Raw genomic sequence first — 21,972 nt, 5'->3', positions numbered from 1 at the left:
GCCGGAAATGGATCTCAAAATTAAAGCGGGCGAAGAACAGAGACCAACGAGCCTGACGGGGATTTAATCTCTGAGCAGACTGGAGATAAGCCAGGTTCTTGTGGTCCGTGAAGATGTACACAGGATGTGTGGCGCCCTCTAGTAAATGTCTCCATTCCTCCAGTGCCAATTTAATAGCCAGCAGTTCCCTGTCCCCAATGGAGTAATTTCTCTCTACGGGAGAGAATGTTTTAGAAAAGAAGCCACAAGTTGAAGTCTTGCCCCTGGAAGACTTCTGGGTGAGGACAGCTCCGGCTCCCACCGAGAGGCATCCACTTCAAGAGAGAAACGCTTGGTGGAATCTGGTCTGGAGATAACGGGTGCGGAGGCAAAGGCGGATTTCAGGGACTGGAAGGCTTCCTTGGTTTGGGAAGGCCATGATTTGGGGTTAGCTCCTTTTCTTGTGAGAGCCACGATAGGAGCTACCAGAGTGGAATAGTGAGGGATAAATTGCCTGTAGTAATTCGTAAAGCCCAGAAATCTTTGTATGGCTTGGAGACCAGAGGGGCGTGGCCAATCCAGAACCGTCGAGAGCTTGGCTGGGTCCATTTGAAGTCCTTGGGCTGAGATCATGTATCCCAGGAAAGGCAGGGAGGTCCGTTGAAAAAGGCATTTTTCAAGTTTAGCGTACAGGCGATTTCTCCTAAGACCGAGTAAGAACTTGTCGCACATGGACCCGGTGTTGGTCCAAATTGGAGGAAAAGATGAGGATATCATCCAGGTATACGACCACGCAGGTGTAAAGTAAGTCCCTGAAAATATCATTGACAAATTCCTGGAAGACAGCAGGGGCGTTGCAAAGGCCGAAGGGCATCACCAAATACTCAAAATGGCCGTCCCTTGTGTTAAAGGCGGTCTTCCATTCGTCTCCCTCACGGATACGGATCAGATTATAGGCCCCTCGAAGGTCCAATTTAGTGAAGATCTTTGCCCCTCGGAGACGATCAAATAGCTCAGAGATTAGAGGCAGAGGGTAAAGGTTCTTGATGGTAATTTTATTAAGGACCTCTGTAGTCAATGCAGGGGCGGAGGGAGCCATCTTTTTTTGTCACGAAGAAAAAAACCGGCCCCTGCAGGAGAAGAAGATTTTCTTATGAATCCTCTCTGTAGGTTCTCACGTATATAGTCGGACATGGCAAGAGTCTCAGGAGGTGAGAGAGGATAAATTCTGCCCCGAGGTGGAGTAGACCCGGGTATCAGGTCGATCAGGCAATCAGAGGGTCGGTGAGGAGGAAGAACCTCAGCTTGTTTCTTGCAGAAGACATCCGCAAAGGAATGGTATGGCTTGGGCAGCCCAGGAGGCGGAGAAACTTGCCTGTTTGACCAGAGCAGGCTTGAGACAGCGGTCAGAACAGGAGGAACCCCAACGCAGGATCTCACCGGTGGACCAATTCAGGACAGGACTATGACGTTGAAGCCACGGCAGACCCAGGAGGAGTTCGGAGGAACAGAAGGGAAGGACAAAACTCTAAAGTCTTGGTATGAAATATTCCGATGTCCATCTGCAGAGGCTGGGTACGGAACTGCACGGTGGCAGAGAGTCTCTCACCGTTAACAGTAGAGATGAAAAACGGCTTGGGTAGACGGATTACTGGAATACGGTACTTGTCAACCAAGGAGGCGTGAATGAAGTTGCCAGCTGAACCGGAATCCAAGAATGCGGCTGTGGAGAAAGAGGACTTGGAAGAGATGATCAACTGCACGGGTATGATGGGACGTGGAGAGGAAGAATCCACAACTAGCAACACCTCTCCCACGTTTACTAGGTGCGAGCGTTTCCCGAACGCGGTGGACGGAGAGGACAATCTCTAAGGAAGTGCTCGGTACTGGCACAGTACAGACACAGTTTCTCGTCTCTGCGGCGGGCTCGTTCTTGCGGAGTCAGGCGTGACCGATCCACCTGCATGGCTTCCACGGCGGGAGGCCCAGTAGCGGGTTGAGGTGGACGCAGAAAAACGGGAGCCGGACGAGCTTTTTCCTTTTCAAGGAGGAGTTCCTCTTGTCTTTCGGCGAAACGCTTGTCTATCCTAGTGGCCAGCAAGATGAGGTCACTAAGAGTGGATGGAAGCTCACGTGCAGCCAGAACGTCCTTTATCTCACTGTTAAGTCCCTTCTTGAAGGTGGCGCAAAGGGCTTCATTGTTCCAGTTCAGCTCAGAGGCCAGGGTGCGGAACTGAATGGCATAGTCACCCACGGAAGAACCTCCTTGGGTCAAGTTTAGTAAGGCAGTCTCTGCGGAGGTAACCCGGGCAGGCTCCTCAAAAACATTCCAGAACTCTAGGCAGAAGCTCTGGACGGAAGCGGTGGCAGGATCTGCGTGGTCCCATAGTGGTGTAGCCCAGGCCAGGGCCTTCCCGGACAGCAAACTGAGAATAAAGGCTACCTTGGCTCGCTCAGAAGGAAACTGGTCGGACAGTAGCTCAAGGTGGAGAGAGCACTGCGACAGGAACCCACGGCACTGCTTTGGATCTCCCTCATATTTGTCTGGTAGGGACAAACGGATTCTGGAACCGGTGGCAACTGCAGGTGGAGGGGCTGGCTGTTGCTGAGAAGGCAGGAGCTGCTGCAACCTAGCGGTCAACTGGGCCAGCTGTTGACCCTGCTGGGCCACAATGGTGGTGAGGTCCGCTAGGCTTGGCAGGGGAACATCAGCGGGATCCATGGCCGGATCTTACTGTCATGAACCGGGAGGACTGGTAGTGGATCCTCTGGACCAGAGAGGCGATGGCGCGGGTTGTAGTACTAGAGGACCGGTTCTAAGCAGTTACTGGTCTTCACCAGAGCCCGCCGCAAAGCGGGATGGATTTGCTGCGGCAGTAACTACCAGGTCGTGTCCCCTAGTAACAACTCGACCTCTCTGGCAGCTGATATGGCGTGGTACACAGGGAGTAGGCAAGAGCGTAGTCGGACGTAGCAGAGGTCAGGGCAGGCCGCAAAGGTTCAAAGGCGAGTGCGAGTAGTCGGTAGCAACGGGTTCGGCAACAGGCAAAGCAAACTAACACAGTAGGGAACGCTTTCTCAGAGGCACCAGGCACAAAGATCCGGCAGGAAGCTGTGGGAGGAGAAGGTATTTATGGGCAGTGCACAGGTGAAGCCTAATTAAGTCAGCACTGCCTCTCACAAACCTTAACCCTTAATAACCACTTTGGGCCAGGCACCAATCACTGGTGCACTGGCCCTTTGAATCTAAGAGTCCCGGCACGCGTGCGCCCTAGAGAGCGGGGACGCACACGCCGAGACGCTGGAGCGCTGCCTGGGGGCATACGCTGTGAGCGCTCCGAAGACAGCAGGGGGCCCGGAGCGCTCAGCGTAACGAGCAGCAGTGTTGGATTCATGAAGCCAGGTTTCAGTAACAGCAAGTAGTTAGTGATAAAGAGGTCATGGACAGAAGCTACTTTGTTACAGACAGAGCAGGCGTTCCGAAGAGCACAAGAGAAGGGGAGGCTGGTTTTGGGAAGAAGAGGGTTAGAAACTAAATTGTGTGGGTTGCTGCTCTTGCCAGAGGGCATGGGGTGATGGGAGTTTTGGGAACAGTTAAGGGATGGAGGCCCAGGGTTTGGGGTTTAATCTCTAGAGGTTGGGAGAAGCAGAAGGGTGAGGGAGGTAATATGGGATTGCAATTTATATGAAGGGACGTGCCTCAGGGTTCTGGAGGTTTTATTAGCATGTGGGTTTAGAATTAGCAGGAGTTGGGTGAGTGCTGTAATAGGGAGAGGACAGAAGTGAGGGTGATATATACAGGCTGTGGGGTGGAGAAGAGGGGTGAGGGAAAGAGAGATTAAGGAGTGAGGACACAACTGTGAAAAGGATTGGTTGAAAGCGCTTAATGCAGAGAGGAAGGAGAGCGGAATGGGGAAACAAGGTCACCTGCAGTCAGTTTGGTGCTTTTCAAAGTAGTTTGCTGTGTATTCTCGCTTTGTGCAATCGCTGAAGTGCAGAGCTGAAATGCGCCCACTTAAATAAAGAACCCACTTATAGAAAGACGTGCGCTCCCCAGCCATATATAGTGTGGTAACGTCGATGTACCCCTTCAGGGTCATAGCATTGCCCCACTTACAGGGCTCAAACATTTCCTTCATTTTGGAGATGTCACCTTTTCCACCAATGATGACCTTCTCACCTCATCAGTCTATTGTAGAATTACTACACCTATACTAACAATGTCATGCTTACCCTTAACACAGCTGGTCAGACACTATAGCTGGCTTCTGTGTTCTGCGCCTATAGCAGCCTCCTTTTCCATAAGGCAAGCAGGCCTTCCAGTACTCAGTTGCCCCAAGGACTTAAACACAATGCTATGGTGCCTGGCCACCACACCAGGGCAGGAACAAACTGAGCACAGCAACCAGGTACTTACGTTTGGCAGACACGTAGAGTGGTTCAATGACAGTCCAGTTACAAGGCAGGCAAGGTTCAGAATAGTCAGGGTCAGATCTGTAGTCAAAAGGCAGGCAGAGTTCAGAAAGTAGTCGATATCCGAACCAAGGCTTTCAACAAGGGAATTCAAACAGCAGAGCAGGGCAGACAAACAGAGAGCTTGGAGAACGTGTTACAATTGCAATATAACAAGCATGAGACTGCGGGCTTGACTGGCTTCAATCAGGTTTGGTCTCCACCCAGAGACTGACCACATCAGTCACTTTGCAGATAGACAAACAAAGAATGCATCACAGCCAAAACCAGGATGCTGGAATGAGGAGCAAGAGCACAACTGTCAGGAACCATAAACCAGGCAGAGACAGAAAATGCAGTTAAAATCACACCTTTAATGTAATAGCAAAAACAACACAGAACAGGAACGTAGTCAAAAACAGAAGCCAGGGTTTGGAAGCCAGAGCAGGTAATCAGACAAGCCAGGATCAGAAATCGGCAATATCAGAAGCCAAAAATCAGGATTAGTGATCAGAAGAGACGTCAGCCAGGGCAAGTAGTAACAGGAACACAGCAAAGCCATACTGGATATGTTGACCAGGCAGAGGCACGGAGGAAATGAGCAAGGCAGTTTAAATAGCAAAAAGGGGCTGGCTGTAGGCTGGACTAATGAGGCAGGTAATGGTAACCAGGTGAGTCACTGTGGAAACAATGAGTGGCTGGTAATTACCCGACAGCTGAGCAGCCTCTGTGCACTGAGTAGAGAGCTGCTATTAAAGAGGAAGTAAACCCTCCTCTGACACTTTTACCTATAGGTAAGCCTATAATAAGGCTTACCTATAGGTACTGTAAATATCTCCTAAACATGTACCGTTTAGGAGATATTTACCTTACATGCAGCCAGTGACGTCACTGGTGCATGCGCTCTGAAGGAACGGCCGCTCGTGCCGTTCCTTCAGAGCCCCGTGCTGTGACCGTCGGCTCCCGCGCGCGGGAGTGACGTCACCGCGGCTACGGCCAATCAGATGGCCGAATGCCACGATCCCGGAAGAAGGGCGACTGGACATGTCGCCCGTCATAGAGGTAAGCGAGCGGCACGCAGGGGGCTCGTTCTAAGGTAAGTATTTGATAATGAGCTAGTATGCGATGCATACTAGCTCATTATGTCTTTCTCTTTCAGGATGGAAAGGAACATTTTTTTTTTTTTTCGGTTTACAACCTCTTTAATAGCAGAAGCCCAGCCCTGACAACAACACACTCCTGACAAATGAATTATACTACTTTTATTAGTGGGGGGGGGGTGTATTTAGGGAGGATTGGAATATGTATGTCTTTAATTTTTAGGATTCAAATAAGAAGTAAGAGAAAAAAATGTAATTTGCAGTAAGTATCGTAAATATTTTTTTTTCATAACGATCCCAGTCTCAGATATTCATCCTAAAATGTGATCAGTAAAGTCTCCGGAACTCTCCGGAGTACACGGAGATCACAGGAATATGATGAGTCCTGAAAAAGCACACAGACAAAGTTCATCTTTAATTTTAGAAGAGGTGGGACGCACCCGGGAGAAATGATTCTTTCTCTTACGTCCTCCGACAGTCGCCGCCTCTTCATATTCGTCACTATTGGGTTATTGACCTTTGCTCCGTAGGAGTAGCTAGGCAACAGAATATGTTAATATCAAAGCTTTTTGCATATCCCACCCCTAGGGGGTGGTCCCCTCAGTCAATACCCTCCTGCTTCCTGCATTCCTACCTCAGTTTCTATTGCCTAGCTTAGGAGTTAGCAGGCTGATCCTGTGCTGGGGCTTTCAGCCTCAGCCTCTATTCTCTTTTCGATTTTATTTCGAGTGTTTTCTCTTTCTTTACTTAGCTGTTATTTTTCAGCACTAGTTTAGTTTCTTCGGATGAAGATGATCGTGCGGAGCTGGGTCTCGGGCTGGCCTCCCTGGTTATCCGGGGTTCAGGGCCAGCGGCTTCCCAGCCTGCCATCGAGCGTTCAGCTCAGGTTTCCCTGGCATATATGAATGACCCATCCCTGTTCGCTGCAGGGATGCTGCGGTGAGGTGGCTACCTCACCGGACGCCATTTGCGGTTTCGCACCGCAGTTCCACTGCGTCCTGGCTGCGACTCTCCCTGTCCTTAGTGCAGCGGTTTGATCGCTTGTGCGGGCTCCCCACGCAATCCGGATGGTAAGTGTATTCTGTGTGGGGACCTGTCTGTTTTGGGTGTCAGTCTGGGACTGTGGGACCCTGCATGTCTGTGAAAAATGTTGAGCTCCCTGTCAGTATAGCTGCCTTTCTGTGGGCTGCAAGGGGGGGGGGGGCTCTCCTGCTCTGCTCTGTGTGACAGGCTGTGTTTTCTGTGATACATGCTGTATGCTGTGTGAGACATGCTTGTGTGACATGTTTTGGGCATACTGTGCGGCGACCGCTGCTGCGGTCCGCCATTTTTTTACAGCCAGCTTATGGTGGCTGGTCCTGTGTGGTAAGAGCGGCGTTTTGGCGCCAAACGCCGCCATTTTGGCGGCGATCGCTCAGGCCACATGTCAGCGCTGTTCTATATCTGCCTGTGGAGTCCTCAGCCAGCGGCCATGTTTGTGTAGCCTTACATAGGCTTTATAGGGGCGGTCAGTCTTGCATCACTTCCTTTTGCTCTGAGGACAGCGATCGGTGCAGCAGCCTGTGTGCTCTCTCCAGGTTTTACCTTTCCATATTCCTGTATTCCTTGCCTAGTATTCTTATCCCTGTGGGGGTCGGTGTGTTCAGTGGGTGCGATGGGCTACGCTCGCCGCGATCTTAAAGGGGCAGTACTCCTTTTTTTCCTACACCTACTGGGGTATGGATTCTCAGGAAAGCATTTGCAGGATGAACCATGTCCTCCTGCTTTACTGTCCTCTTATGGGACGCAGAGGAAACGCAAAACATAGCAGGTTTTTCCTTGCTCTGCAGAGTTTCAGCGCGCTGTTGATGAACAATGGCGCAATTTAAAGAAGCCTTTCGCTGTGCCGAGTAGGTTCAAGCTGCGTTATCCCTTTACGCCCGCTACTGATGAGCGTTGGTGTGTGCCGCCTCAGGTGGATCACGCAGTGGCAGTTTTGAATAAGTCTACTGCGATTCCAGCGGAGGATACCCCGGTGTTCCGGGACCCCACGGACAGGAGATTAGAGTCTCTTGCCCGCCATACTTATACGGTTACTGGTTCAATGCTGAAACCTATTTTTGCTTCCCTTATGGCAGCCCAGGCTGTCGCGGATTGGACGCAGATGCTCAGGAGCATCCTGGTGGCTGACTCTGCCCCGCCGACAACGTTGGCTATGGTGGATCAAATTCATCAGGGTGTCATGTATTTGTGTGATGCGGACTTGGATTTAGTCCCTTTGACTGCGCGCGTCCAAAGTGTGGCGGTGTTGACACGCCGTCTGATATGGCTAAAATGTTGGTCTGTTGACCAAGCGTCTCGCAAGACTTTAGCTAATTTACCCTATGCGGGATCTCGCCTTTTTGGCGAATCTTTGGATACTCTGATAAAGGGAATTTCCGGGGGTAAGAGCACGCTCTTGCCCCAGACTTACAAGTCTAAAGTTGTTCGTGGTAAGAAGACTTCCTCATTTAGACCCTCTCAGGGGTCCTTTCGTGCCTTTCGGTCGTACTATAAGGGCAAGCCCTTCAAAGGCCAAGGCTCCCAGAAGAAACCGTGGACAGGTAAGCAGAAGTCCGGCCAGTCCGGGTCCGCTGCTCATAACAATGCGGCCTGAAGGGGCGCCCTCACCCAGTTCTGGGGTGGGGGGACGATTGCTCGGTTTTCTTCAACCCTGGCTGGCCCGCGTTCGGGACAGGTGGGTTCAGGAAATCGTTCGATCTGGATACAAGATCGAGTTTCTCTCTCGGCCGGCGAGCAGATTTTTTCCCTCGAATCTTCAGCTGTCTCCGGAGCGCTTGCGGGATCTGCACCTGGCGGGGCGGGACCTGCGGGCTCAGGGAGTGGTGGTTCCGGTGCCTCATCGGGACAGATTTCGGGGTTTCTATTCCAATCTGTTCACTGTGCCCAGAAAGGAGGGCAAGGTACGTCCAATTCTGGACTTGAAAGCTCTGAACCGCTTTGTGCGGGTTCGCAAGTTCCGCATGGAATCTCTGCGTTCAGTGGTGGCTGCCCTGGTTCCAGGGGGAATTCATGGCGTCCATCGATCTGAAGGATGCGTATCTTCATATCCCCATTTTTGAGGGTCACCAGAGGTACCTTCGATTCGCCATTGCGGAGGATCACTACCAGTTCGTGGCGTTACCCTTTGGTCTTGCTTCGGCTCCGCGGGTGTTCACCAAGGTGCTTGCACCGGTTCTGGCCTTGTTGAGAGCCCAGGGCATCTCTATTCTGGTTCGGTCTGCGACCAGTCAGGGTCTGGTGAACGACCTGTCCATCACGATGCAGACTCTACAGAAGTTTGGATGGACGATAAATTTTCCAAAATCGACGCTATGTCCGTCGGTTCGTCTTCCCTACCTGGGAATGATCCTGGACTCTGTTCAGGCGAAGGTCTTCCTGCCGGACGACAAGCTCAGGTCGCTTCAGGAAGAAGTCAGGTCCCTCAGGGACGTTCAGTGCTCGTCCCTCCGGACGTGTATGAGGTGTCTGGGATTGATGGTCTCGGCTTTCGAGGCGATTCCCTTCGCCCAGTTTCACACGCGGGATCTCCAAGCGGAGATTCTGTCCAGGTGGGACGGGCGACCGCAATCTCTGGATCTCCAGATTTCATTAAGCCATCGCACCAGAAGGGACCTTCTGTGGTGGCTACAGTCCCCGGCGGTGTCGGGGGGGCAAGTCTTTTCGCCCTTTCTCGTGGACGGTGATCACCACGGATGCCAGCCTGTCGGGCTGGGGTGGTGTTCTGGGCATTCTGTCCGCCCAGGGAACTTGGTCGGAGGAGGAATCCTCCCTTCCGATCAACATTCTGGAGTTGCGAGCGATAAATCTCTGCCTTCGACGTTGGATGGACAGGCTGCAGGGCTGTCCGGTTCGGGTGCAGACAGACAATGCCACAGCGGTGGCCTACATCAACCACCAAGGGGGCACCAGGAGTGCCCGAGCGGCTCGGGAAGTGGCCGACATTCTGTCTTGGGCCGAGACGCACGTCCCGGCGATAACGGCGGTTCACATTCCGGGGGTGGAGAACTGGCAGGCGGATTATCTGAGTCGCCAGACCCTGGACCAGGGGGAATGGTCCCTTCACCCGGATGTCTTCCAGATGTTGTGCGCGAGGTGGGGTTCACCAGATGTGGACCTGTTCGCGTCTCGTCTAAACAACAAGGTGGAAAGGTTCGTGGCAAGGACGCGCGATCTTCGGGCAGACGCGTCAGACGCGTTAGTGGCTCTCTGGCATCAGTATCGTCTGATGTATGCCTTTCCACCGATTCAGCTGCTGTCCAGGTTCCTTCGCAGGTTGGCCTCGGAACCGCACATGGTGATTCTGGTGGCGCCAGACTGGCCTCGCCGGTCTTGGTACGCAGATCTCGTGAATCTGGCGGTTGACGCTCCGTGGCGTCTGCCTCTTCGAGAAGATCTCCTGTCTCAAGGGCCGATATTCCATCCTGCTTTACAGTCGCTGGCTTTGACGGCCTGGCTGTTGAAACCGAGGTCCTGAAGGATAGGGGTCTCTCCCCTGAGGTCATTCACACTTTGATCAAGGCTAGAAAGACCTCTTCGGGGAAGGTTTACTACCGTACTTGGAAGGCGTATTTTGCCTGGTGTGAGTCCAGGGGGTATTCCCCTCGCTCATACTCGGTATCAAGAGTGTTGGCTTTCCTTCAAATGGGCGTGGACCAGCGTTTGGCGTTGGCCACGATTTAAGGGTCAGATTTCTGCGCTGGCCGTTCTTTTTCAACGCCCTGTGGCGTCTAATTCTTTGGTTAGCACCTTTGTTCAAGGGGTGCGACATCTGGTCCCTCCTAGGAGGGAGCCCTTACCTCCATGGGACTTGAACCTTGTTCTGTCCGTGTTGCAACATGCTCCTTTTGAAAAGATCAGGGAGATCTCGTTGTCTATGTTGTCCAAGAAGGTTGCCTTTTTGGTGGCGATCACTTCGGCTCGCAGAGTGTCAGAGCTGGCAGCTTTGTCTTGCAGGTCTCCGTATTTGGTGGTTCACTTGGATAAGGTGGTCTTGCGACCTAACCCGTCTTTTCTTCCGAAAAGGATTTCGGAATTTCACCTTAATGAGGACATTGTCTTGCCTTCGCTTTGCGCGAAGCCTAAACATCCAAAGGAGGTGGCCTTGCATTCCTTGGATGTTGTTCGGGTGATCAGGGTTTACCTGTCATCGACTGAATCCTTTCGCAAGATTCTCTATTTGTCCTTCCTGAGGGACCTCGGAAGGGCATGGCGGCGTCGGCTTCTACCATCGCCAAATGGATCAGACAGACCATTGAACAGGCCTATGCTTTGAAGGGGAAAGTTCCCCCCATGCCTGTGAAGGCGCACTCTACCAGATCTCTGATTACATCTTGGGCCTGTCATCATCGGGCTTCTGTGGCCCAGGTGTGTAAGGCGGCGACTTGGTCGTCCGTTCACACCTTCTCAAAATTCTACAAAGTGGATGTTCAGGCATCGGCAGATGCTTCCTTTGGCCGCAAGGTTCTTAGTGCGGCAGTGCCTTAGGGTCCCTTATTTTTGGGTCCTTGGCTGTTGGGATGTTTTTATCCCTAGGTTACTTGTTCTTCCTGGGTTGTTGCTCCTGTTGAGCAAGTTTTTTCCTGTTGCCCAGTTGGTTTCCTTCCTTTGGTAAGGTTCCTTTTTTTCTGATGTGGGTACTGCGTTGCCTTAGACGCGGCTGCGTTTTTTCCCACCCCTCATGTCTACACTGCTTTGGGACGTCCCCAATAGTGACGAATATGAAGAGGCGGCGACTGTCGGAGGACGTAAGAGAAAACTGAATTTTTGTAAAATCTTACCTGTAAAATTCCTTTCTCTGAGTCCTCCGACAGTCGCCGCCCCCGCCCCTCTTTTGGGGTTTTGTTTATGTACTCTACTGCTATGCTACTGAAACTGAGGTGGGAATGCAGGAGGGTATTGACTGAGGGGACCACCCCCTAGGGGTGGGATATGCAAAAAGCTTTGATATTAACATATTCTGTTGCCTAGCTACTCCTACGGAGCAAAGGTCAATAACCCAATAGTGACGAATATGAAGAGGCGGCGACTGTCGGAGGACTCAGAGAAAGGAATTTTACAGGTAAGATTTTACAAAAATTCCGTTTTGTGTGCAGAAACCTCACACAGCGCCCCCACAGCTTCTCCTCCCAATGTCCCTCCTATCAGGGTCAGAGAATCCTATGACTTAGAGGCGTAACTAGAACCTTCAGGGCTCCAGTGCATGAAAACACGAAGGGACCCCCTGAACCCCGGCCTGGGCCCTTCCCACTTATCCTGGGGCTGGAGGGCAGCAGGACCTGGATAGGAGGGCAGCGGGGGTGACACATAGACGAACAAATCCCCTCCATTTTGCTCCTGCAGCCGCTGAATGCTTATGGAAGGGAGAGGAGGAGAACTTGGCTTTTAGCAGCTGCAGGAGAAAAATGGAGGATATTTGTTCCTCTATATACCGCCCCCCCCCCTTTTATCCAGGTGTACAGGGGAAACACATGGGCCATTGCAATTGCGACCCCCTTAAGTGACGCCCCTGGGATGAGTGGCAGCGGTGGTTGTGGGGGGATGGGATCAGTGGCAGCAGTGGTGGTTGGGTGGGGATGGGATCAGTGGCAGCGGTGGTGGTGGGGGGATGGGATGATTGGCAGCTGTGGTGGAGGGGGTGATGGAATGGGATAAGTGGCAGTGGTGGTGGGATGGGATTAGAGGCAGCAAAGGTGGAGAGGATGGGATAAGTGGCAGCTGTGGGGGATGGAATGAGTGGCAGAGGTGGTGGGGGGGATGGGATGGAATGAGCTAAGTGGTGGTGGTTGGGGAAGAATGGGATGGGATCAGTGGCAGCGGTGGTCGTGGGGGGTGGGATGAGTGGCAGCAGTGAGGGGGAGATGGGAGCAGTGATGGTAGGAGGATGGGATGAGTGGCAGTGGTGAGGGGGCATGGGATCAGTGGTAAGGGTGGAGGTTGGGGGGGATGGAATGGGATGAGTGATAGCACTGGTGGGGGGGATGAATTCAGTGGCAGCAAATGTGCTGGTGTGGGGGAGGGGGATCAGTGGCAGCGGTAGTGCTAGTGTGTGTGTGTGTTTGGGTGGGGGGGTGGGAATCAGTGGCAGTGCTGATATTGAGGGATGGGATCAGTGTTACTCCCTTACAGATCACTCGGTCCCTCCTCCTTGCTAGGTCCCAGTGTATCTTCGGCTTTCTTCCTGTGTCTCCAGTAACTCCTATCCCATCATGGGGTCTCCTCACACGGTGAAGAGCTCCTCCCCTTCACTCTACTGGCCCAGCCCGGGTCAGCTGATTTTCTTTTTCACTCTCCCAACATTGTATCTCCCTACCCTACTGAACTCAATGGGCGGGCAGAGAGGATGGACACTGACTGTGTGTGCCTGTGAGAGTGCATGTTAATGACCAGTGTACTATCTACCGAGCAGCGGTGGGCCCCCCTACAGTGGCGGAACTGCAGGATTCCTTTGCAAGTGTGACTGCTGCAACCCTGGTAATTCCCCCACTGCTATGACCACACAGCTCCTCCTCCCAATGTCCCTCCAATCAGAATCAGAGATTCCTATGACATCACACTGACCTCACAGCTCCTCCCTCCAATATCCCGCTATCCGACTCCTTAATTTCTGATGCTCTTAGGATGTGGGCTGAACCCCAGGCCTCCTTACTTTCAAAGTAGGGCTGTTGGACCTGCATTGTATGTAATATCAGAAACCTCAGCATGAAGTGGGGTTTAAATAAAAAGAGACCTGGCCAGTGAGGTGAGGAGGATTCTGGGAATGTCATTTGATTTTACCATTTGTGTTCAAATCTAGAGTTTTCCTCCTGTGAAGTCTGGAGATCATATGACCATCACATTGCCTCCACCTCCCTCCCTGATAGAATAGAGAGATAAAAAGAAGATTTGAGAAGTCACCAGAGAGATCATCAGGAGAGGTGAGCGGTGCTGGGAAGGACGTCATGATGGAGAATCAGCCGCCCCTCACATCACCGGGTAAGAGGAGACTTTATTGTAAAGGAGAGAGCAGTACGGAGGATCCACCTAGATCCCCCATCATCTGATAAACACATAGAAACAATGTATTCAGTCAGTGTGTGTGTTTCCTACAGATGGATCCAGTAATGGGAACCCACCAGAGAGATGTCCCCGTCCTCTGTATTCCCGGGATTCCACACAGGAAGGTCACACCATCCCTCACCATCATCAGGTAGATGAGGAACAATCACTGATAGTATCATTAGGATCTGTACATTATCTGCATTGTTACCATTGATGTCATTTTTATTATATATTCAGAGTGGAAACCTGAGAGATTCTAAAGTTGAGGTTAAAGAAGAGATAAAAGAGGAGGATGATGAGGATGGGGTGATGGAGCAGTCAGAGTTTCTAAAGGAACGCAAAGATCTGTACCAGGACACCATGGAGGAGTCATCCAGCTACAGAAACCCACCAGAGAGATGTCCCCGTCCTCTGTATTCCCGGGATTCCACACAGGAAGGTCACACCATCCCTCAATGTTACAAGGTTGGTGGATTGGAGCATCTAGAACATGGACTTCTGGAGAGGATGTGTTTTTTTTTTTTAAATGTTCAATAGGTTTTATTAAAGAATTTGCAAAATAACAGAATTTATATATATATACAGGGGATATGTACGGAAAGTATTCAGACCCCCTTAAATTTTTCACTCTTTGTTATATTGCAGCCATTCTTCTTCCTCATGAATGTACACATAGCACCCCATACTGACAGAAAAACACAGAATTGTTGACATTGTTGCAGGATTTATTAAAAAAGAAAAACTGAAATATCACATGGTCCTAAGTATTCAGACCCTTTGCTCAGTATTTAGTAGAAGCCCCCTTTTGATCTAATACAGCCAGGAGTCTTTTTGGGAAAGATGCAACAAGTCTTTCACACCTGGATTTGGGGATCCTCTGCCATTCCTCCTTGCAGATCCTCTCCAGTTCTGTCAGGTTGGATGGTAAACGTTGGTAGACAGCCATTTTTAGGTCTCTCCAGAGATGCTGAATTGGGTTTAAGTCAGGGCTCTGGCTGGGCCATTCAAGAACAGTCACGGAGTTGTTGTGAAGCCACTCCTTCGTTATTTTAGCTGTGTGCTTAGGGTCATTGTCTTGTTGGAAGGTAAACCTTCGGCCCAGTCTGAGGTCCAGAGCACTCTGGAGAAGGTTTTTGTCCAGGATATCCCTGTACTTGGCCGCATTCATCTTTCCCTCGATTGCAACCAGTCGTCCTGTCCCTGCAGCTGAAAAACACCCCCACGGCATGATGCTGCCACCACCATGCTTCGCTGTTGGGACTGTATTCGACAGGTGATGAGCAGTGCCTAGTTTTCTCCACACATACCGCTTAGAATTAAGGCCAAAAAGTTCTATTTTGGTCTCATCAGACCAGAGAATCTTATTTATCACCATCTTGGAGTCCTTCAGGTGTTTTTTAGCAAACTCCATGCGGGCTTTCATGTGTCTTACACTGAGGAGAGGCTTCCGTCGGGCCACTCTGCCATGAAGCCCCGACTGGTGGAGGGCTGCAGTGATGGTTGACTTTCTACAACTTTCTCCCATCTCCTGACTGGAGCTCAGCCACAGTGATCTTTGGGTTCTTCTTTACCTCTCTCACCAAGGCTCTTCTCCCCCGATAGCTCAGTTTGGCCGGACGGCCAGCTCTAGGAAGGGTTCTGGTCGTCCCAAACGTCTTCCATTTGAGGATTATGGAGGCCACTGTGCTCTTAGGAACCTTAAGTGCAGCAGAAATCTTTTTGTAACCTTGGCCAGATCTGTGCCTTGCCACAATTCTGTCTCTGAGCTCTTCAGGCAGTTCCTTTTGACCTCATGATTCTCATTTGCTCTGACGTGCATTGTGATCTGGAAGGTCTTATATAGACAGGTGTGTGGCTTTCCTAATCAAGTCCAATCAGTATAATCAAACACAGCTGGACTCAAATGAAGGTGTAGAACCATCTCAAGGATGATCAGAAGAAATGGAAAGCACCTGAGTTAAATATATGAGTGTCACAGCAAAGGGTCTGAATACTTAGGACCATGTGATATTTCAGTTTTTCTTTTTTAATAAATCTGCAACAATGTCAACAATTCTGTGTTTTTCTGTCAGTGTGGGGTGCTATGTGTACATTCATGAGGAAGAAGAATGAACCTAAATGATTTTAGCAAATGGCTGCAATATAACAAAGAGTGAAAAATTTAAGGGGGTCTGAATACTTTCCGTACCCACTGTATATAGATAATATCACAATAATAAAGCTTATTTCTTCCAGATGATATTCTCTCTCATTTTCTTGGTTTAGAGTGGAGATCCAATCGATATAGAATTTGAGGTTAAAGCAGAAGAAGAAGAGACGTATGTGAGGGATGATCAGCAGTCTATGGAGGAGGATGGAATAACGGGGACATTTATAGAGGAGGACACTCCTACAGAGATCAGCACAGGTGGGTCATTAACACTAAATACATTCCTTAACCCATACTGCTCACTGATTGGTCCAGAGTAGGGCGGGGACTGGGTGATATCAGCCTTTAATCCCCGGGTCACTTTCCTGAGCTGTGTTCCCCGTCCTGTATTCCTGTATTTCTCTCGGATAATCTTCCTTCTCTGTGCTGCAGACACAATTTATGTCTCTAGACTGGATTTATGGAGATTTCGGGGTTCAGCTGGCAGAAAAATGTTGATATTTATCATAGACGTTGCTTGACCTAGACACCTGGGGTATGTACCTTGGTTCTTCTGCCCCATGCCCGGGTCTACCAAGATCTCTGACAGAACTATTCTCTCAGGGTTACTTGCTCTGTTATTTGCTGGCTGTGCCGGGTGGAGGGATATGTCTGTATAGTCTCACACCCAAGTCACTGAGTGCAGTCCCAGGAGATGGGAGGCAGCGGTGTGGGACCTCTGCAACTGATTACTGAACACAAATATTATGAGTCCTGACCCTGCACTATATACTCTGTTTTACATTACATACTCCTGACTTCTGCTCTCTCCCCTCTACCCACTGCTATATATGTTTTTCAGAGAAGTCCTCTCTTTCCACACATCAGAGATTGCACACTGGTGAGAAGCCGTATTGCTGTCCTAAGTGTGGGAAATGTTTTTCACGGAAGGACCATCTTTCCACACATCAGAGATCGCACACTGGTGAGAAGCCACATTCCTGTCCTGAGTGCGGAAAATGTTTTTCAGAGAAGTCACAGATTTCCAGACATCAGAGATCTCACACGGGTGAGAAGCCGTATTCCTGTCCTGAGTGCGGGCTATGTTTTTCATGCAAGTCAAATCTTTCCACACATCAGAGGTCGCACACTGGTGAGAAGCCGTATTGCTGTCCTGAGTGCGGGAAATGTTTTGCAAATAAGTCCCATCTTTCCAGACATCAGAGATCTCACACTGGTGAGAAGCCGCATTTCTGTCCAGAGTGCGGGAAATGTTTTTCACGGATGTCCCATCTTTCCAGACATCAGAGATCTCACACTGGTGAGAAGCCGCATTTCTGTCCTGAGTGCGGCAAATGTTTTTCACGGAAGTCCCATCTTTCCACACATCAGAGATCGCACACTGGTGAGAAGCCGTATTCCTGTCCTGAGTGCGGGAAATGTTTTTCACAGAAGGCCAATCTTTCCATGCATCAGAGATTGCACACTGGTGAGAAGCCGTATTCCTGTCCTGAGTGAGGGAATTGTTCCTCACTGAAGTCCTGTCTTCTGTACATCAGGCATCCCACACAACCCTGGAGGTGTATTAGTGCCTTGAGTGCGGGAAATGTCTTCTATATGAATGTTGGTGGACATGTGGGGAAGAAGCACACCCTGATATACACCTCAGATATACTCCATGGCTGATCTTCATCATGTAAGAAACACTTCATAAGAAGATCAGAGATCACCAAAGACATGGAAGAAGTGTTGTCCCATGTTGGCCATTGATAGCAGGAAAAAAATAAAAATGGAGTCCTTACCTGAGTATATTTTGTGCGGGAAGATTTCACAAACACTTACAGATCTGGTTGTTATAAATGTGTTAATGAAATGTGACCCCCCATTCCCCCAGTCATGGTGAATTTGGATTTCCTATAATGGTCAGTTCCATCTAGTGGCCATAATGTGCTTTCCTGACAGATGTCCATCGCAGCATACGTTTGGGTAGCCCCGCCCTCGTTCCTCCCCCATAAGACCCCACCCCCATCAATGTTCAGGATAAGCTAATGGCTGCATTCCTTTTTTGTCCTCCTCACTTATAGGTCATTTTTGTATGAAGTTTTCCTACCTATTGGAAGTATTGGTGGGCGGGTCTGGTGCTGGGAAGCTGTGCGGGATGTCAGGAGCTTCCTTTGGTATCCAGAAGTCTTCCAGGATGTCCCGAGTGGTCATTGAGTCCCCAGCTATCAGCGGGGTGGTGTTATGGCACACATATGTAGAGGAACCATGCATGGAGCGTGGGCCCTGCCATCGGCGGCCATAGGCATTGGCTGGGAGCCCAGCTGTTAGCGGGTGGCCATTAAGTGTTAGACACGTGAAATTCGTTTCGGTTCTAATACAAATTCCGACAAATTTTTGGTTATTCCTAGATTCGGATTTATCCCAATCTCCAAATGAAATTGTAATGAATTTCGTTGAAATCTGTTAATTTTTTTTTTGTTTTTATTCATTTCTAACAAATTCCAACTTTTGAGACCGTTTCGAATTCGGATCGGTCAAAAAAAAACGATCGACCGATGCAAATTCTGTGTGAATAAATAGCTGGTTAGGCAGCAAGCCGGGAAGCCGGCCACCCGCATCCTTACCAACAATGACTTATCCGCTGTCAGCGGGCTTCCCCACTGACGGATGAATGGAAATAAAAGAATGCCGGCAATAGATAAAACGGCGTGGTCCCTTCCCCCCAGTCCATACCAGACTCTTCAGGGCCAAGATGAAAAAAAAAAAAAGCGTGGGTTCTTCTCTAAAATCCATACCAGACCCTTTATCCCGGCATGCAGGTCAGGAAGGGGGGAGGAACGAGTGAGGGCCCCCCCTCTTCAACCATAGCAGGCCACATTTCCTCAACATGGAGGGGGTGGGTACTTTGGGGAAGCTCTGCCCCCCCACCCCACCCCAAAGCACCTTGTCCCCATGTTGATGGGGATCAAGGGCCTCTGCCCCACAACCATGGCCTGTGCTTGCGGGGGTCTTCAGTCAGAGCGCTTGTCATAATCTGAAAGCCCCTTTTACCAAGGGACCCCCAGATCCCACCCCCCCCCCCATGTGAATGAGTATCGGGACCATAGTACCTGTATCTATTCACCAAAAAAGTGTCATAAAGTAATAAAAACACACACACAATTTTTGAAAAATCCATTATAAAATAACAACTGCAGGCTCCTCCTCCTTTTTACATTTCTTACATAGATAAGGGGCGGGGTTACCTGTCTACGTCACCTGGTAGTACTGCCCCCTTCTGACATCATGGACCTGTGCATGCTGGGTCCCTGACATCAGAAGGGGCGTGGTCACCGTGTGATGTAGACAGGTGACCCCGTCCCTTACCTATATAAAAGATGTAAATGAGGAGCCTGCAGTAGGCAGAGGGCCTCCATGACGGCAAGAGCGTCTTTTTAAATTTTTTCCATGTGCGGGGGAGGGGGGCGTTGTGATTGATGACGGAACTACATGGGGGGAGGCTGGATTTTATTTTTTAATAAAGGATTTTTCCAAAATTGTGAGTGTTTTTATTACTTTTTGACACTGCTGGATCTGGGGGGCCCCTTGGTAAAAGGGGCTTTCAGATTATGAGGAGCCCCCTGCCTGCAGACCCCCACAAGCACAGGCCACGGTTGGGGGGAAGATGCCCTTGTCGCCATCAACATGGAGACAAGGTGCTTTGGGGTGGGGGGACAGAGCTGCCACAAAACACCCAACCCCAACCCATGGTGAGGGCATGTGGCCTTGTATGGGTTGGAAGTGGGGGAGCTCCCTTGTCCCCCTTTTCCTGACTTGCCGAACTGCATGCTCAGGTTAAGATCTGGTATGGATTTTGGGGGGACCCCACTGCATTTATTTATTATGTTACATTTTGGCGTGGGCCTGGTATAGACTGGAGGGGAGGGGATCCCACGTAATTTTTTTTCATGAGTCCCAACATCCTATCTGTTCAGAGAAATGGGAACCTACAGATGTTCACAAGGAACCACTGTCATATGTGTGGACTTTAAAGGCACAGCATGAGACAGATGACAACTCCATGGATTTATCCTAAAATAACATTTATTGATTTATCTAAAACCAGATCTCAATAAAATTAGGAAACTGACCCCAAACTGAGCTCAGCTCGTACACAGGAGATCAATGTCTCCTACTAATTTCACTCATGTACATCATACATATATAAGGATAAGTTGGTATATATCATAAGGTTTGTGTAGGTATAGATATTTCCTCTCTTCACTTAGATGTAACATTTAGTGACGGCCATGTACTTTATTACTGAATATATCTTATTACTATTATAACAATCTCCTTACTATATGGATTTCTTTTTTGTCTCAGCTTTTTTGTATACATGTCTGCATCATATTTGTTACTGATGTCAACATTTTGTATCAATTACTGTATATATAATAAATGACTACATTCAGATTCTATTTTTGTATATCTTAGTTGGTGACCTGCCTCATTTAAAGTCCCACGACCTCTGTTTTCTGTTTGCATTAACCATTAGGGATGGAGGCACGTCACTGTGTTTGCTTCGGATCATATTCCTCTATCTTCGGTTGTTCACTGATCAACGCGTTTCACACAAGGCATCTTCAGGACTATGAAGATGTACAGACAGTTTTTTCTTAAAATGAACAGACTCGATATTAGTGTTTCATAAACATAGAACATAATCTGTATTTATGTACATCATAATAAATACAAACATGGTTTACTAGCACACGGCATTCCTTCGTCCCCCCAACAAATTAGCCAGACCTTGGGGGGAAACCAGACCAAAATGTGTAGTGTATATAGGTATCTATCCTGATGATCCTAGGTACAAGATAAAATATACAGTATCTTACAAAAGTAAGTACACCCCTCACATTTTTGTAAATATTTTATTCTATCTTTTCATGTGACAACACTGAAGAAATGACACTTTGCTACAATGTAAAGTAGTGAGTGTACAGCTTGTATAACAGTGTAAATTTGCTGTCCCCTCAAAATAACTCAACACACAGCCATTAATGTCTAAACCGCTGGCAACAAAAGTGAGTACACCCCTAAGTGACCATGTCCAAATTGGGCCAAATTAGTAATTTTCCCTCCCCGGTGTCATGTGACTCGTTAGTGTTACAAGGCCTCAGGTGTGAATGGAGAGCAGGTGTGTTAAATTTGGTGTTATCGCTCTCCCTCTCTCATACTGGTCACTGGAAGTTCAGCATGGCACCTCATGGCAACGAACTCTCTGAGGATCTGAAAGAAAAAAGAATTGTTGCTGTACATAAAGATGGCCTAGACATTGAAACTGAGCTGCAGCACAGTGGCCAAGACCATACAGCGGTTTAACAGGACAGGTTCCACTCAGAACAGACCTCGCCATGATCGACCAAAGAAGTTGAGTGCACGTGCTCAACATCATATCCAGAGGTTGTCTTTTGCAAAACAGATGTATGAGTGCTGCCAGCATAGCTGCAGAGGTTGGGGGGGGTCAGCCTGTCAGTGCTCAGACCATACACCGCACACTGCATTAAATTGGTCTGCATGGCTGTCATCCCAGAAGGAAGCCTCTTCTAAAGATGATGCACAAGAAAGCCCACATACAGTTTGCTGAAGACAAGCAGACAAAGGGCATGGATTACTGAAACCATGTCTTGTGGTCTGAAGAAACCATAATTAACTTATTTGGTTCAGATGGTGTCAAGTGCGTGTGGCGGAAACCAGGTGAGGAGTACAAAGACAAGTGTGTCTTGCCTACAGTCAAGCATGGTGGTGGGAGTGTCATGGTCTGGGGCTGCATGAGTGCTGCCAGCACTGGGGAGCAACAGTTCATTGAGGGAACCATGAATGCCAACATGTACTGTGACATACTGAAGCAGAGCATGATCCCTTTCCTTTGGAGACTGTGCCGCAGGCTAGTATTCCAACATTATAACGACCCCAAACACACCTCCAATACGACAACTGCCTTGCTAGAGAAGCTAAGGGTAAAGGTGATGGACTGGCCAGGCATGTCCCCAGACCTAAACCCTATTGAGCCTCTGTGGGGCATCCTCAAACTGGAGGTGGAGGAGCGCAAGGTCTCTAACATCCACCAGCTCTGTGATGTCATCATGGAGGAGAGGAAGAGGACTCCAGTGGCAACCTGTGAAGCTCTGGTGAACTTCATGCCCGAGAGGGTTTACAGCAGTGCTGGAAAATAATGGTGTCCAC

The 21,972-nt window shown here is 49.5% G+C and overlaps 4 protein-coding genes across 4 annotated transcripts in view; 3 read left to right on the top strand and 1 right to left on the bottom strand.

Annotated features, from left to right (window-relative positions):
- Positions 1-17,256, top strand: part of LOC309548721 (uncharacterized protein) — a gene marked incomplete at both ends in the record, with an annotated part of 32,085 nt that extends 14,829 nt beyond the window's left edge. Inside the window, one exon of the mRNA XM_082248677.1 lies at positions 16,666-17,256. Coding sequence (XP_082104803.1) covers positions 16,666-17,256 — 591 coding nt within the window. The remainder of the gene's footprint in view (positions 1-16,665) is intronic.
- The window catches only part of LOC309550227 (uncharacterized protein), a 1,381,219-nt gene that overhangs the window by 1,069,198 nt on the left and 290,049 nt on the right, over positions 1-21,972 (bottom strand).
- The window catches only part of LOC309548714 (uncharacterized protein), a gene marked incomplete at its 3' end in the record, with an annotated part of 357,939 nt that overhangs the window by 103,061 nt on the left and 232,906 nt on the right, over positions 1-21,972 (top strand). The gene's annotated exons all lie outside the window — the stretch shown is intronic.
- LOC309548715 (uncharacterized protein) overlaps positions 1-21,972 on the top strand; it is a gene marked incomplete at both ends in the record, with an annotated part of 346,981 nt that overhangs the window by 94,110 nt on the left and 230,899 nt on the right. The window lies entirely within an intron of this gene.

This window comes from Pelophylax lessonae (assembly GCF_965119305.1).
Source record: "Pelophylax lessonae genome assembly, chromosome: 3".
Classification (NCBI taxonomy): domain Eukaryota; kingdom Metazoa; phylum Chordata; class Amphibia; order Anura; family Ranidae; genus Pelophylax; species Pelophylax lessonae.
Note: the sequence above shows the minus strand (reverse complement) of the source record. Positions and strands in the feature narration are given on the sequence as shown.